The 13,678-nt window shown below is 59.2% G+C and overlaps 5 protein-coding genes across 5 annotated transcripts; 1 reads left to right on the top strand and 4 right to left on the bottom strand.

The window, feature by feature from the left end:
* Positions 1 to 1,592: 1,592 nt before the first annotated feature.
* D7B24_004787 (uncharacterized protein) lies at positions 1,593 to 4,058 on the bottom strand (the record flags this gene model as incomplete). Its single annotated transcript, XM_028638952.1, has 1 exon — positions 1,593 to 4,058. The coding sequence occupies one exon, from the start codon at positions 4,056 to 4,058 to the stop codon at positions 1,593 to 1,595; it is 2,466 nt and encodes an 821-aa protein (XP_028496493.1).
* Positions 4,059 to 5,375: 1,317 nt separating this feature from the next.
* D7B24_004786 (uncharacterized protein) lies at positions 5,376 to 6,194 on the bottom strand (the record flags this gene model as incomplete). Its single annotated transcript, XM_028638951.1, has 1 exon — positions 5,376 to 6,194. One exon carries the CDS (start codon positions 6,192 to 6,194, stop codon positions 5,376 to 5,378), a length of 819 nt encoding a protein of 272 aa, XP_028496492.1.
* A 624-nt stretch (positions 6,195 to 6,818) lies between these two features.
* On the top strand, positions 6,819 to 8,261 carry D7B24_004785 (uncharacterized protein; the record flags this gene model as incomplete). Its single annotated transcript, XM_028638950.1, has 1 exon — positions 6,819 to 8,261. The coding sequence occupies one exon, from the start codon at positions 6,819 to 6,821 to the stop codon at positions 8,259 to 8,261; it is 1,443 nt and encodes a 480-aa protein (XP_028496491.1).
* A 540-nt stretch (positions 8,262 to 8,801) lies between these two features.
* On the bottom strand, positions 8,802 to 9,730 carry SPT15 (TATA-box-binding protein; the record flags this gene model as incomplete). The annotated part of the gene is made up of 4 exons (XM_028638949.1): positions 8,802 to 8,818; positions 8,877 to 9,291; positions 9,354 to 9,441; positions 9,501 to 9,730. The coding sequence occupies 4 exons, from the start codon at positions 9,728 to 9,730 to the stop codon at positions 8,802 to 8,804; spliced, it is 750 nt and encodes a 249-aa protein (XP_028496490.1).
* Positions 9,731 to 10,329: 599 nt separating this feature from the next.
* Positions 10,330 to 12,437, bottom strand: D7B24_004783 (uncharacterized protein; the record flags this gene model as incomplete). The annotated part of the gene is made up of 4 exons (XM_028638948.1): positions 10,330 to 10,439; positions 11,771 to 11,823; positions 12,006 to 12,084; positions 12,353 to 12,437. The coding sequence occupies 4 exons, from the start codon at positions 12,435 to 12,437 to the stop codon at positions 10,330 to 10,332; spliced, it is 327 nt and encodes a 108-aa protein (XP_028496489.1).
* Positions 12,438 to 13,678: the final 1,241 nt, after the last annotated feature.

Here is a 13,678-nt window from a genome sequence, read left to right as displayed (position 1 = left end):
AGCGTCAGGCTGTAGAGACACGGGACAGCGGGTGATGAGGTCAACGCATGGTGCAATGATGTCTCCTCTCACGCGCGAGCACCCTCGCTCTCTCTCTCTCTCTCTCTCTTTTTGCCTCTCTGACACAGGCGAGGACAGGGAACGGATGAAAAATCGGAGTTGCTGTCCAAGGCGCCGGCGCTCGCAGTTGGAGGGGGGGTGGTTCTCGACTCGGCTGGGGACGGGGGGATGTCGTGGTGAGACGGGGATGAGAAAGCATCGATCAAGTGCGGCCCAGAGCCTGGAGCTGGAGGGGGGTGGGGTTGGAAGGTGGGACCCAGGGGTGCTTCCAATCCGGCCCTCCCTGCCTGCCTGTTCGGCCCCCCAGAAGACCCCTGAAACGAAGGCCGACGGAGGCCTAGAGGCAGTAACTGTGGGCAGGAGCTGGCAGGAAGCTGGCAAGCCTCCCCCACCCACCCCCATGCGTCCTTGCCGCAAACAGGCAAACAGGTGTCCGAACAGCAGTGACGAGGGGTGCCCAGCAGACGGAAGTGAGCAAGTTTTCGGGATTGGGTGCACTGACAACATCCGTTCCTCGACTCCACCTGAGGTCCGTCCTGGTCCTTGTCCTCGTCCTGCTCTTTGCCTCAAAGACTTTGCCAACACCTCTTTTCACTGCTAGTGGAAGGACAGTCGTCGTCCAACGTGCCAGTCCACGGCGATCCCAAACCGCCGGTTGAATCCCAAGAGGGTCCCTTGTAGACGCCATTCCCACTAGCTATGCGGCAGACCATCTCGCTTCTGCTTTGGATACACCACGGCACCGGCTCGGAACTCGGCCCATCACGGCCTTCACTGCATGGGATGGATGGCTTGTATGTGCGTGTGGGTTCGGGTGCGGGTGCGGGTGGTAGAGAATGTGAGCAGGTTGCCATGTCGTCTCTCCGCCCGCCCCTCCGTCATCCACTCTGGCTCGCCAACGAAGGGGGTTGTACATCCATCCATGTCATCCCTCTTCCTCTGACGTCGGTCAATCCTACCTTTTGTCGCCGTTGTCCCAAACCAAAGGTACCGACAGCAGTTCGAGCCCAGAAGAAAGATGACACTGATGTTAACAAGATTGTCTACAGCCATGGGTCACGTCACACGGGCACCTCGGCCATTGAGCTGCTCCAATATCCAGTTTGCTATCCATCCACGAGCGGCCCTACATCATCGACGGTGGCGGATTTGCAGCATCTTAGAAACTTACACTCCCTCCCCGAAGTGGCGTTATGCTGACCTCCAGGGTCCCAACACTGACATGCACCTCACTCTATTCATCCTGGTTGGCCGTCGGTCTTGGGGACCCAGGTACCGCGGCCGACCCTTGACCACTGCATATTTCGTAACCGGAACCGCTCCATTGGGGGTGGCCTCAGCCAAAGTCCAGAAGAGGCAATTAAAATCGAAGGCTGGCCCCTCATGGTGTCTGGGTATCTCGCCTCGATCATATTGCGTCGGGGCATCAAACGCGGGAACATGTCACACGCGTGTCGAGCGGCTGCTGCAGATTAACAGTATTAACAGCCCACCACCAACCAACCCAGAATCCTTTTTCCGTCGCAAAACCTCTAGTCTGAGTCGCCAGATTCCGCGAACATGTCCACGGCCCTCATTCGCTTCCTCCCTGGCCCAGAACCTGGGGGTATCACCTGCGCATTCCCGCCTGCCTGGGAAGACGCCTCGAGTGCTGCAGTGTCTCGTCTTTCGCCATCAATGTCGTCGTCCATTGGCTCGCCTTCCACATCGTCGTCCATTGGTTCGCCGTCGACGTCCTCTTCGTCCATTGGTTCGCCAGCCACATCTTCGTCATCCATTGGTTCACCAGCCACATCACCATCTTCCATCGGCTCGCCCTCGACATCACCGTCATCTGCCTTGACGACTGCCTCAGGCAGCGTGTCGACGCTGGCCAGTGTAGACGCCTCGACAACCTTCCACTTGCCCTTCTTCAGACCCTCGTCCGCAGAAGCCTGGGCCTTAAGCGACGGCGGGTTCTCAAACGTATTCGCGAAGAACGCCTGGCTCTCGGCAGGGAAGACACACCAGCCCTCCCAAAGGCTGAGAATCATGCCCACACTGCGTTTCCACTTGTCGGCCTTGAGTCGACCCCAGCGGAGCTTGTCGGCCATGAGGCCCAGCTTTTCGAACACCCTGGCATCCTTGAGCGCTCCCTCGAAGTGCTGTCGGAATCGCCACGCGTGTCGAATTCCGCTCGTTGAGGACGATGAAAGAATGTCGCTCACCACGTAGAGACCCACAAGACTGGCTCCACTCGTATCCTGACTCTCCTTCTCCTTGTCTACCTTACCATCTTGCTCCGCGTCGGATTGGTCCGAGCCGTCGCGCTGTTTGCTCTTGTCTCTTTCGTCTCTTGACAGAGCCGGGTTGGCAGCGGTGAGAGCCAATGGTTTGTTGATGTTTGCGGCAATCATGGCGACAGCCTCATCGGCGCCACGGCTGGCATGTGTCAGAGCAAAAGCCGTGATGCGTGCAATGTCCCCCTTGCGTATTCTTGATAGCGTCGTTGGTAGTCGTGACAGGAGGTGAGTGAGCTTGGCTTTGTCGAGGGGGTTCAGAAAAGTGTTTTCAACCTCGGCGCCTGCGTTTGCCTCGCGGTTGGCCTCGCCATCCATGTCCTCATCGTCGGACGAGTTGTACTCTGAGTCCGAGATGAACTCGTCAATGTGCGTCGTGTACTCGAACGGTAACTTCTTCTCCGGCGCCTTCCACGCATGGCTACCGTCAAAAAGAGGTAGATAGCGCCCTTTGCTGCCGCTCGACGAGGCGCCCGTCACGATTTCCCAGAGCCGCCAACGGTACCACACGCCACCCACGCTCCTGGCGTCCCACAGCCAGGCCCATTTCTCCTCACGCTGGACTTCGGCTCGCGTCATCAGCAGTGCCTCAAACTCCGGCCCGTGTTCCAGGACTGATTCGAGCGTCTTGTTGATGAGCTGGAGCGTCTTGACGTCGTGCGGCGGCGTTACGGGGACGTGGAGGATGCTGTTCCTGTTGACTGCCGCGCCGGCCATTTGGTTGTAGGATGTCGGCGGGGCAAAGCCGCGATGTGTCTGTTGGGAGGGACCGTTGCCGGGGCCTGTTTGCTGCGCGACGGGTTTCGCGCCAAACGGCTGGGAGCCTGTTGATGAGGCGGCTAGGGTCGGCGCCGCGACGGACGAGACTGCCGAAGACAGGTGGCGATGGAGGGACAGGTAGAAGCCATAGCCCAAGTACCGGTTCTGCAGCAAGCTGACGGCTGCGTCGATTTCTGTAGCCGGGGTCTCCTGCGAGAGTGTGACAACGGCAACCGTGCATTTCCTCTCGGTTGACGAACCAGACGTGGGTACCATTTTGACGTCCTCGACCGTCAGCGACGGCGGTATCAGCGACTTGATGAACGCTGGTGAGGTACCCGGCGGAATCTGCGACAGTCGCAGCGTCGGCCGCGCCACAGCCATCTCCTCGGCCCTTGCGCCGCCCTTGTGATGGCCTCCCTCGTCGTCGTCGTCGTCGCTGTGATGAAACACCTTGGCCACCGACAGCGGCTCGCCGCGCGCGTCGAACCCAAGCCTGCCATCCCTCTCTTGCCGGCTGTACGCGTCGAACCCCCTCTGCTTCCCGCCGCCGTACGAACTCGGCGCGAACCCCAGGCTCCCCGGTCCGCTCTTCGGCGGCACAGGCCCCAGACTCCCCGGCCCGCTCTTCAGCGCCGGCGCGCCGAAATGCCGCCTCGACGCTGCCGGCGGGCCGCCGAAACCACCGCCGCTGCCCGTCAGCCCGCGGCCGGGGCCACCCTGCTGCGAGGAGGCACCGTAGCGCCCTCCGCCGCCGCCGCCGCCATGATCATCACGGCCGTTGTTGTCGTCGTCGTCAAAGCTCGCTTCGAACTCCCTGAGCACGGCAGCCGTCTCAGCGGCTTCCCGCGCCCGTTTGGCTTCGGCTTCGGCGCGCTGCTTCTCAAAGGCGGATTGCTTTGTCGGTTTCTGCAGCTTGGCTTCGACGTTGGGGAACTCGGCGATTTTTTTGGAGGACATGGCTTTGTTTTCGAGGGGGTTCTTAGGTGCTGGGGCGCATGGCGCCGAGGGAGCTTCGCGGGGGTGTGTCGCTCGCGATTGGGGGCTGACGGTTCGTGATTGTTGCAGTCGAAGGTGCTTGTGGTCGTGCGAGCTACCTATTTCAGGCACTTAGGTAGGTAAGTAAGGTAAGGAGAGATATCGTCGGATGGGCGGGGTCCGTAGTCAACTGGAAGGCAGGCGTGTCGGCTTGTCGCTGGTGGGTTTGGAAAGCAGTGACGGAGGCGAGTGATTGTGACGAGGCAGGTGCTGGTCCCGCTACATGCATATGTGCATACACGATCCCTAACCCTGTGTGCTACACGCCCACCCCAACTCGACATCGTATTTCAGAACACAGTCAAGACGCCAGCACAGATAAATCTGCTTGAGGTGATGCAAATTTCGCCGGATATGATTAGGCACTTTAAAATGCACTCTATCCTTCAGGCTGAGAAAAAGAAACCACAACCCTGACGGGCACTTCGGACGGTGGTCATTCATTCAGGCCTCAGCCTCCAGCCAGGTCCAGCGCAGTCAGTCGGTCCAGATCCGAAGACACTCATACCACCACGCGTGAAAGGGGCTGTTAGCAGAAGAGCCTCGTCGAATGACGAGTTGTTGAGCATCTCTACAGTGCACATGATGAAGCAGGCTACGAGGGTCCAAACGCTACGAGGAGACGCTTACCAGCCTCCATGTTCTGGCCGGCCATGGCCCAAGATGTAGCCTCATATATCTTGGGATACTACCAGTGTACCAGCCAGGCCCCAATACGCCAAAAGTACCCCTATCAAGTCTTGAGGCTTTGGAGCCATTTCAACTCAAGGGAATTAAATACCTGGGACCCTTGACGGTAGCCGTAAGAGGGAATCGATACTAGATCATTCTTATGGACACTTTCGCAAGTACGTACAGCTATAATTTGTATTGGGAGCTATAGCCTCGGTATAGTCCCATTGCTGTCAGGAGCACCTCCAATGTCTGCATCCACCAGAATGAGGGGTGAAGCAGGATCAACCTCATTGCATCGCGTGCCATTCTTGCTTGTGCACCAAGGTCCCCCAGGATCGGGGCTGCATCCGGGTTCTCAGCTACGCGAAGGTTCGCCGCCGGGGCTAGAAAGTCAAGGACGGGTACAACCGTGCTGGCCGCAGTGTTCTTGCGTACCATGAAGGGTATTAAATTGAGTTGCTTCAAGGCTCGTGTTCTAAAGTGTACAGAAACTCTACCGGGAAAAAATGCCTTCATTTCTAGCCGCTTTACAACGCGGTCAGGATGCGGGCTCCTGCAACAAGTCTACGCCATTTCACCATCAATCTCAACCGCGTACATGGCCTCCTCCAGCCAGGACGCCTCTTCGAGCGCCATCAGCGAAGCCGCGTCTTCTGTCTGCTCCGTGGCTGACCCGCCCGACAATGGCGAATACGCCCACGGCACCATAAACTGCGAAGGACACACCTCTGACCGGTAGTAGTCGTCCTCGCCCGCCTCAAGCCGCCGCGCCGGCTCAAAGTCGGCGACGTGTAGCGAGTACCAGTCCCCGTACCAGCGACTCGTCGTCTCGCCTATCCACTCGCCCGTCGGCGCGCAGATGACCCTGACATTGGACCTCGGACAGCGGGGCCCAAAGTACGTGTCGCCGATGAAGCCCGTCCACAAAGCGAGGTCAAAGTTGACGACGAGGTCGAAGCGCCGCAGCTGCGGAAAGGCGCCGAAGCCCTGCAGCGAGAAGAGCAGGCAGTTGTCGCTGATCCAGCTGAAGTCGTCGCCCATGGCCTCGGCCTGCAGGGACTGGATCGAGGCGCGCTCGGGAAAGACGCTGCACAGGTCGTCTCTGCAGATGTGCGCGCAGTCTACGTGGATCGTGTCGAGGTCAAAGTTGGCCCAGGCGTAGCGAGGCGGGCCGTCGCTGCTGGGGAACGCTTTCTCGTACGGCCCCGAGGTTCTCGCCTCGCGACATGCTTGCGTCAGAGGGGGTGGTTTGGTCGGGGAGGTGAACTCTGTGGCCCCGGCACCGGCTTTCTTGATGACGAGGAGCCGTGGTTGCGCTGCTAGATGCCAAATCTGAAGACGTAGTTCAGCGGGCAGCCGAGGAAAGGGGTGAAATGCAGCCATTCTTAGCAAGAGAAAATGAAGCGGGGAAAATCACGATTGGGTCAAAAGCGGGAGAGTGTTGACAGACAGAAGTGGCATGTTCGACACAGAATGTCCAAATGGCATGCTCCTAAAGGATGTTCGATTAGGATGTTGAACCTTGCTGACACTGCTGACGGATGATACTGCATGTGGCTATTGCTGACCAGCAGGTGCCGTGCCGCGCTCTTCTGGGATCTGAGTCTGGGTCGACCCATCATTCCACCTGGTCTCAAAAGGAAGCATAGCGTCTCATCACCGTGAAGTTTGGACATGACGATGTGCTGAGGTGGTGGTGACGTGTGATGAGGCCCGGCACCGAAGCCGTCTGACTCGGCATCTCGACCGAGTGAGCACCGGCCCGGCAGAAGACCCGAGTCATGTGGCCACCGCCTTCTCTCAAGCCCGCACCCAACCGCATCCCCAACACAAAGGCCCACCCCCCACCTGCACACACACACACACACCACCGACGTCCGACAACGGCATTGACGATGGCGAACTCTGCTGGGTTTCTTCTTCCGTCTGTGGCTCTGCCGCTCGAAGGCATCGTCAGATCTCTCGCTGGGCACACCTCTCTCTGACCCCCCCCTGTCCGACGTCACCATGTCGACCTCGTCACCCCCTTCGTCGATCCTCATCATCGGTTCAGGCGTCTTTGGCCTGTCCACAGCCCTCGCCTTGGCCCTTCGTCCAGCCTACGCCAAGACGGAGATCACCGTTCTCGACCGCTCCCCCGAACAAGGCGTCTTTCCTTCGCACGACGCCTCGAGCATCGACTCTTCGCGCATCATCCGCCCCGACTACGCAGACCCCGCCTACTCGGCTCTCGCCGCCGCCGCCCATCACCACTGGCGCCACAGCCCCCTCGGCGAAGATGGCCGCTACACAGAGTCGGGCATGGCTCTCATTGCCGACGCGCCACCAGCTCACGTCAAGACGCGCACGCAGATGGACTATGTCCGCGACAGCTACGCCAACGTCAAGCGCCTCGCCCAGAGGAAGGAGTGCGGCATCGACGCCGCCAGGCTCAGCGAGCTGCCGAGCAGGCGCGCCATTGCCGAGCTCGTGGGCCTCAACCCGGCCGACGCCAACGCCGACACCGATGCCGACACGACGCCCGGCGACTGGGGCTACCTCAACGGCAACTCGGGCTGGGCCGACGCCGGCCGCAGCATGCAGTGGTTGCTCGCCCGCGTGCAGGCGACGGGCCGCGTGCGCTTCGTCCACGGCACGGCCACGGCGCTCCTACGCACCGGCGACCGCGTCACGGGGGCGCGCCTCGCCGACACGAGCACGCTGCTCGCGGCCCTCGTCATCGTCGCGACGGGCGCCTGGACCGGCGCCCTCGTCGACCTCGCCGGCCAGGCCGTCGCCACGGGCCAGGTGCTCGCCTACCTCGACGTCGCGCCCGCCGAGGCCGCCGCGCTGCGCCACCTCCCCATCGTGCTGAACCTCTCGACCGGCCTCTTCGTCATCCCGCCCGCCGGCGGCCAGCTCAAGGTCGCGCGCCACGGCTACGGCTACGTCAACCCGCGCCCGCCCCCCGCCGCCGCCCTGCCGACGCGGCCCGGCGCCCGCCTCGCCCCCACGACCTCGCTCCCCTACACCGCCGTCGACGACCCGGCCCTGCGCATCCCCGCCGAGGCCGAGGCCGACCTGCGCCGCGTGCTGCGCGCCACCGTCCCCCTCGCGCAGCTGCACGACCGCCCCTTTGCCGCCTCGCGCATCTGCTGGTACACCGACACGCCGACGGGCGATTTCCTCGTCGACTACCATCCCGGCTGGCGGGGCCTGTTTCTCGCGACGGCGGGCAGCGGCCACGGCTTCAAGTTCCTGCCCATCATCGGCGACCACATTGTCGATTGCGTCGAGGGCCGCCGGCCTGAGGCGTTTGACGACAAGTGGCGGTGGCGGGGCGTCGAGAGGAGGGACGACGACGTGGAGCAGGTGTACGAGCACATTGTCACAGAGGATGGGAGTCGGGGCGGCAAGTTGGGGCTCGTGCTGGCCGAGGAGCTGGCTAAGAGCCACCGCGCGAAGATGTAGTGGCACGGATGTGCAGTACAATGTGATGAATGAGATCTGAACTGCATGCAGTTAGATCAAATCAACGCAGAAAGTTCACAACAATCATGCAGCGCAAGCATGCGTCAAGTCAATGTGTGCAACAGGCCTAACACTTCACGTGTGTTCCTCGTGTCTTTGGTCAACGACCGCTACTTCTTTTGCAATTACTATCGTGGTATTGCTACGCGCGTTCTTTTCTTCCTCGAAGCAAGCCGCCTCGGCTGGACCCTCCTCCAGCCTTTGTTTGTTTCCCCTCCAACGCCAGTGCAATGCGGGAAATGAACCAATTGGTACAGGCCATGGTTGTGGTGCGACACGTTCCGACCCCAGACTAGGGTGGCCAAACGTCCGACAGCCAAATCATGACTTGGAAATGGGGGGGGGGCAAAAATGTTCTCGTGGTATCGTGAAGGAGAATTGGGGTGTAATGGTACAAATCGCAAAAAAAGGGGGGGATGCACGCAATCAGGCAGTCAAGCCGACGCGCACATGATTTTGTGTAGTGGTGCAGGCGCATGTTTAGACCTTGCGGAAATCTGGGGCAGCGAGTTAGCAACTGTGAGACGTCCGAATACACATCATGAGAAAACGTACCCTGCAGCACGGGGTAGATCATCTCAAAGGCCTGGTAAATCTCCTCACGGACCTTGGCGCCCGTGAGAACGATCTTACCGCTGACGAAGATGAGAAGCACAATCTTCGGCTTAATCATGCGGTAGATGAGACCAGGGAACAACTCAGGCTCGTAGGAGCTGAAGTTGTGATGGCGGGACGCCAGACCTTCGAGACGAATGGGGAACTTGATGTCGCACGAGCCGACAATGTTCTGAATCTTAAAGTCGGTAAACTTGGCGTTGAAGCCGAGCTTCTGAATGATTCGAGCGTACTTGCGCGAGGCAAGCTTCGAGTCGTCCTCGGACTTGGCACCAGTGACAACCATCTTGCCAGAGGCGAAGATCAGCGCGGTCGTCTTGGGCTCGCGGATACGCATGATAACAGCGGCGAAACGCTTGGAGAGGACAAATGTCAGCATCCTTGTGATGAGAAAGTCACTGATGGAGCAAGTAGTACCTTGGGGTTGTACTCGGCATTCCTCGCGTGCAGGGCAATCGTCTTGAGGTCCAGGCGGCAATCGAGATTGACCGTGGCAACGATGTTCCTTGACGGGAGGTAAGCATCACGTTCAGACAAGATCCTCTTCATCAAGTTGATACTCACTGAAGCGTGGGTGTGAGGCCACTACCGCCCACCAAGGCACCAGGCGTCGCAGCGGGGGTCGCGGGAGTCACCCCATTGCCGTTTGCGACCTGCTGGTTGCTGACCTGACCGTTGGGAGCCAGGGGAGCAAACTCCTGGGCGCCGCCGGGGAAGGACAGAGAGCCAGGCGCAGTGAAGGCCTTGGCCTGCTCAACCGTGGTGGGATGAGTGGTAATGTTGGAAGTCTCCATGATGGCGACTGTTTCCTTGATGCTCAAAGACGTGAATGCTTTGTGGCTGAGAGCTATCTGCATAACTGATTAGCACAATGCATCTTAAAAGGCATGCGCGGTAGATACCGGCGATGGCTGTAATTTGATTGTGCTGGAATCCGTTGTGTGGAGGTAACGGGCGCAGAAGTGCCGGTTGCAGGGTGCATTTGGCGACCTGATATAGAGGTCGCGAAATTCACCCAGCAACGGGAAGGAGCTCGAGACGGCAGGAACGCGCTCTCTTCCAGACAACAGGTGTGTCGTTGACCAGGATGCCAGGCAACGAGGCTACTCAGCGGCGTGAGGAAGAGGAAATAAGGCACCTACCAAAAGTGGGAGATGAACAAGTGAATGTCTCCCCTACAGTGAAGGCTCAAAAATCCCGGATGCCAAGTCGCGAGTGCGCTCAGCAAGGCAGATGATGGAGGTAAAGAAGGAATCGGCGTTATGTCGATTCGCAAGTGTCGGCGCAAGGCGTTCGGGTTTCCAGATACCACCTTGACGTTTGCGGACCACGTCACTTCTAATGCACGAAAATCTTCTATTCGAGAGAACAGGGCGCAAAGCACGGAATGTGTCTACAGAGCGCGGCGACCTTGGGCGACGAGATGGGGGTGCGGGCTCTGGTTCGAGTGCTTGCCGATTTCGTCGTCGAGGAAGGTATCGCGCGCGCGAATGAAGGAGAGGCCTTGGTAGTCAAAGAAACGTTTTTCAGTTTACTTTGTCGACAAGTTGCTCGACGTCGGGTCGATTCGGGCGGCTTCAGTGAAGAAGCGCGAGAGATCTTCGACGGAGAGTTGTTTTGTGATTGTTCGACGTCTAGTCGTGGGGGTGGGGGAGGGGTACGAGTAGACGGACGGTGACGATGGGTGAATGTCGTGATGATTATGTGACGCTGGGTCAGTGTCGAGGTCGGATGGGTGCTTTTTTTTGTGGAGACGGGAGAGGGAAAAATAAAAAGGCCGAACGTAGAGGATACAATACGTAGGGCAGGGGTCGTAGATTCCGGTACGAATTCGGCCTGGAGGCGGGCAGGAGGGGAGGGCGACTACTTATAATTTCGAGGCAGTTGCCCCCCCAGGCAGCAAGTTGTGGTGTGGCGCCCACTAGCGTTCGCGCTACCGTCGATGCACCCAATCAGATGGCGTGGTTGCGTTTTTTTCCTGCACCAGCCCCTAGGATCCGCACCGTGGTAGCCCGTATCCCGCCAGAGGTACCGGTACAAGATCGATAAGCCTCTGCTTAGCTTATGGGCGACGAGCCAATCCCAGCAGCGCGTCGGCCGTGGCGCGCATCCATCCATGGCATCATCTCCCCGTCCGGCGGTCACTCTGAAAATCTCTTCCTCCACCCTTTCTTCTTCTCCCCCTTTCCTTGTTCCGGCCCTTGCTGCTTCCTGGGCGGACCACCCAACGAGAAGCGAGAGAGCGAGCGAGGAGGAGAGGGTTACGAGTATCGATTCTTCACCTGCTTCTTCCTCTCCTTCTCTCTTTTTCTCCTATGCTTCATCCTCGTTCGCATCCTCTTCTTTATCTCGTCTGCATCACCCCTCCTCGTAATCGTTATAATCATCATCCTCCTCTCTGACCAGCTTTCCAAACGATACCTCCCTCTCTTCCATCGTTTCCCACTGGTCCACTGCATCGCATCGCGTTGCAGCTGCCTCGCATGTGCCGTGCCCCAGAGACTGGACTGGACCACGACGCGCTGGGGGCGTCTGTCGTGTCAGCACCAGTAACGAACGCCGACCGACTCCAGCTCGCAGTCCCGCCGCGCGAACGAGTCGACGACCGACCATCGGCGTGATGGCCGCTCCAACAGTCCCCCCCCAGCCGCTATCCCCCCTGCGCCAGGAAGGGGGCCCAACCACCCCCCGGCATCCACTCTGCCCTCCACTTCTGAAACGATGGGTCGGGGCCCCCTTTCTGCCTTGTTGATGCCTCTACTTTCTGTTGATCTCCGACTCTTCTGAGCGATCCCACTCCTCTGCTTCTCATCTCTTTCACACACAACTCTCACCTGCAGACGACAGCCCGCTTCCTCCCCCTGGAAGACTCCTCCGGTCTCCTGGACTACGCCGCATCTGTCGACGATGGCACGTCGCGTCGTCTCCTCAGTTCAGCTGGCCAGGCGAGTATCGTGACAGCATGGGGCAATCTTTCCAGGTGCATCACCAAGAAAACCCGACCGTACTGGCATCCATCCATGTCTCGTCAACCGACATTTTGGTTGATCACCAGACAAAGCATCTCACCTGGTTTCGGCCACTCGCGGGTTTACGCTGGGCAGGTGGGCGGCGGCGGCACAAGCCAACGAGCCAACGACCGAGGCTCCTGGTCCAGTGTGAGTCATTCCACTGAACCATGAACCGCAAAAACCCTGTGCGCGAGTCTTGACTTGCTCGCCACACCACTCCAGCCCGCCACCATGATCAGGAGCTTTTGCAAACACCACGAGAGATGGCTCCCCCCCTCTTACTCCTCGCTGGTCGAACGTTGGTCACACAAGCACGCAGCACGCAACACAACAACCCATGTTTCCATCACAGCCCGACCGCGTCCAGGCCGTTTGGCAGATGAAAAGAGTCGGGGGCAATCTTACGCAAGTCAGGCTCGGTCAGTCCCTGTCCAGGGTTGCGCGACAAGGGGCTGACGCCAGGTGGCCCGAGCTTGTCTTGTACCGGCATGTCCGCCGCAAGTCGCGGTACTTTCGGACTTTTTGCCCTTTCACCCTCTCCGGCCCCCTTCCCTCTCTCGGCTGCGGTTCTGACCCGAGCTCTACCCCCTGCACGACGCATGCGAAAAGCCTGAGGCCATCCCTGATACGACACTTGATGACCGCTTGAACGACCCTTGCGGCTATAACTCTTTTTGTTTGCTGCTAATCATGCTAGCCTTGCGCGGATGCTCCATCGCAACCAGTCCCAATGCGCAACCCGATCAACCTGCTCTCCTTCGTCGATGGCTTGCACGGGTTGCGATGAAGCCCACGCCATGAGAAGAACTGTCTCTACTGACGACTATTCCGGCCTTGCCTTGCCTTGCCCTGCCAAACAATCATCAGAGTCGCCGGATGGGATGTTGACAATAGACCTTGGAGGCCTCTCTCTCTCGGTCGCCCTTACATGCCGCAACCCCCCGAGAAGGGCATTCCAGCCTCGTCCGCGGCATGTGGTTCAAGGGGGGACCCACGACCCTGGAAATATGTCTGGGAGCTTTGTTCATAACTCCTCCGAGACACTTCAGGGTCGCCTTTTTGACACCATCATACCCAGGGATGCCACTGCGGCACATGATGTGTGTTGACGAGACGTGTCCTTTTCATGCGTAAATGCGATTGCCCGCTTTCCCACTTTTCCAACGGATGGGACCCGTACCCACTGAACGAACCCACAGTCTTGGGTTGCCTGTATCCTTTTTCGCATCAACACGGGTGTTGCGTAATTGTAGGAGGATCGTCTGAAGTTGCGGCGCGTGGCGTCATTCCTTGAGCGAGGGAGGCCAGTTCCGCTTGCTATTTACAGCACCGTGTGTTTTGTTGTATCGACAATTATCAACCCTTGCTGCATGTTTGTTTTCTCTTGTGCGCTCTCCATCCTGGAGAGCTCTTTCACTCGTCACTCGTCACTCGTCAGAACAACCATGGAGTCCCAGTCTTTTCGTCTTCCATCCGGAGCCCCCACGTCTACAGATCGGCTTCCCCGCATGCACCTCCTGACTAGCGGCCTGCCAGTGTAAGATCATGACGTGGGAGTACATGTATTCTCTCGGAAGGTCTCTGCGAAACCTCGCCGTTCCCTGTTTACCTACTGCGAGCTTGATAAAAGATGGAGAAGGTCCATGCGGCTTGAAGAGCCGCTGACGGCACCGATTATCATGGTCGGCAGCTGAGATGCTTCGGGCCACGACGGCGCAGGTTGACCGATTG

This window comes from Verticillium nonalfalfae (genome assembly GCF_003724135.2).
Source record: "Verticillium nonalfalfae strain VnAa140/NRRL 66861 chromosome Unknown scaffold_28, whole genome shotgun sequence".
NCBI classification, from domain to species: Eukaryota; Fungi; Ascomycota; class Sordariomycetes; order Glomerellales; family Plectosphaerellaceae; genus Verticillium; species Verticillium nonalfalfae.
This window is presented reverse-complemented; position numbering and strand designations above follow the sequence as displayed.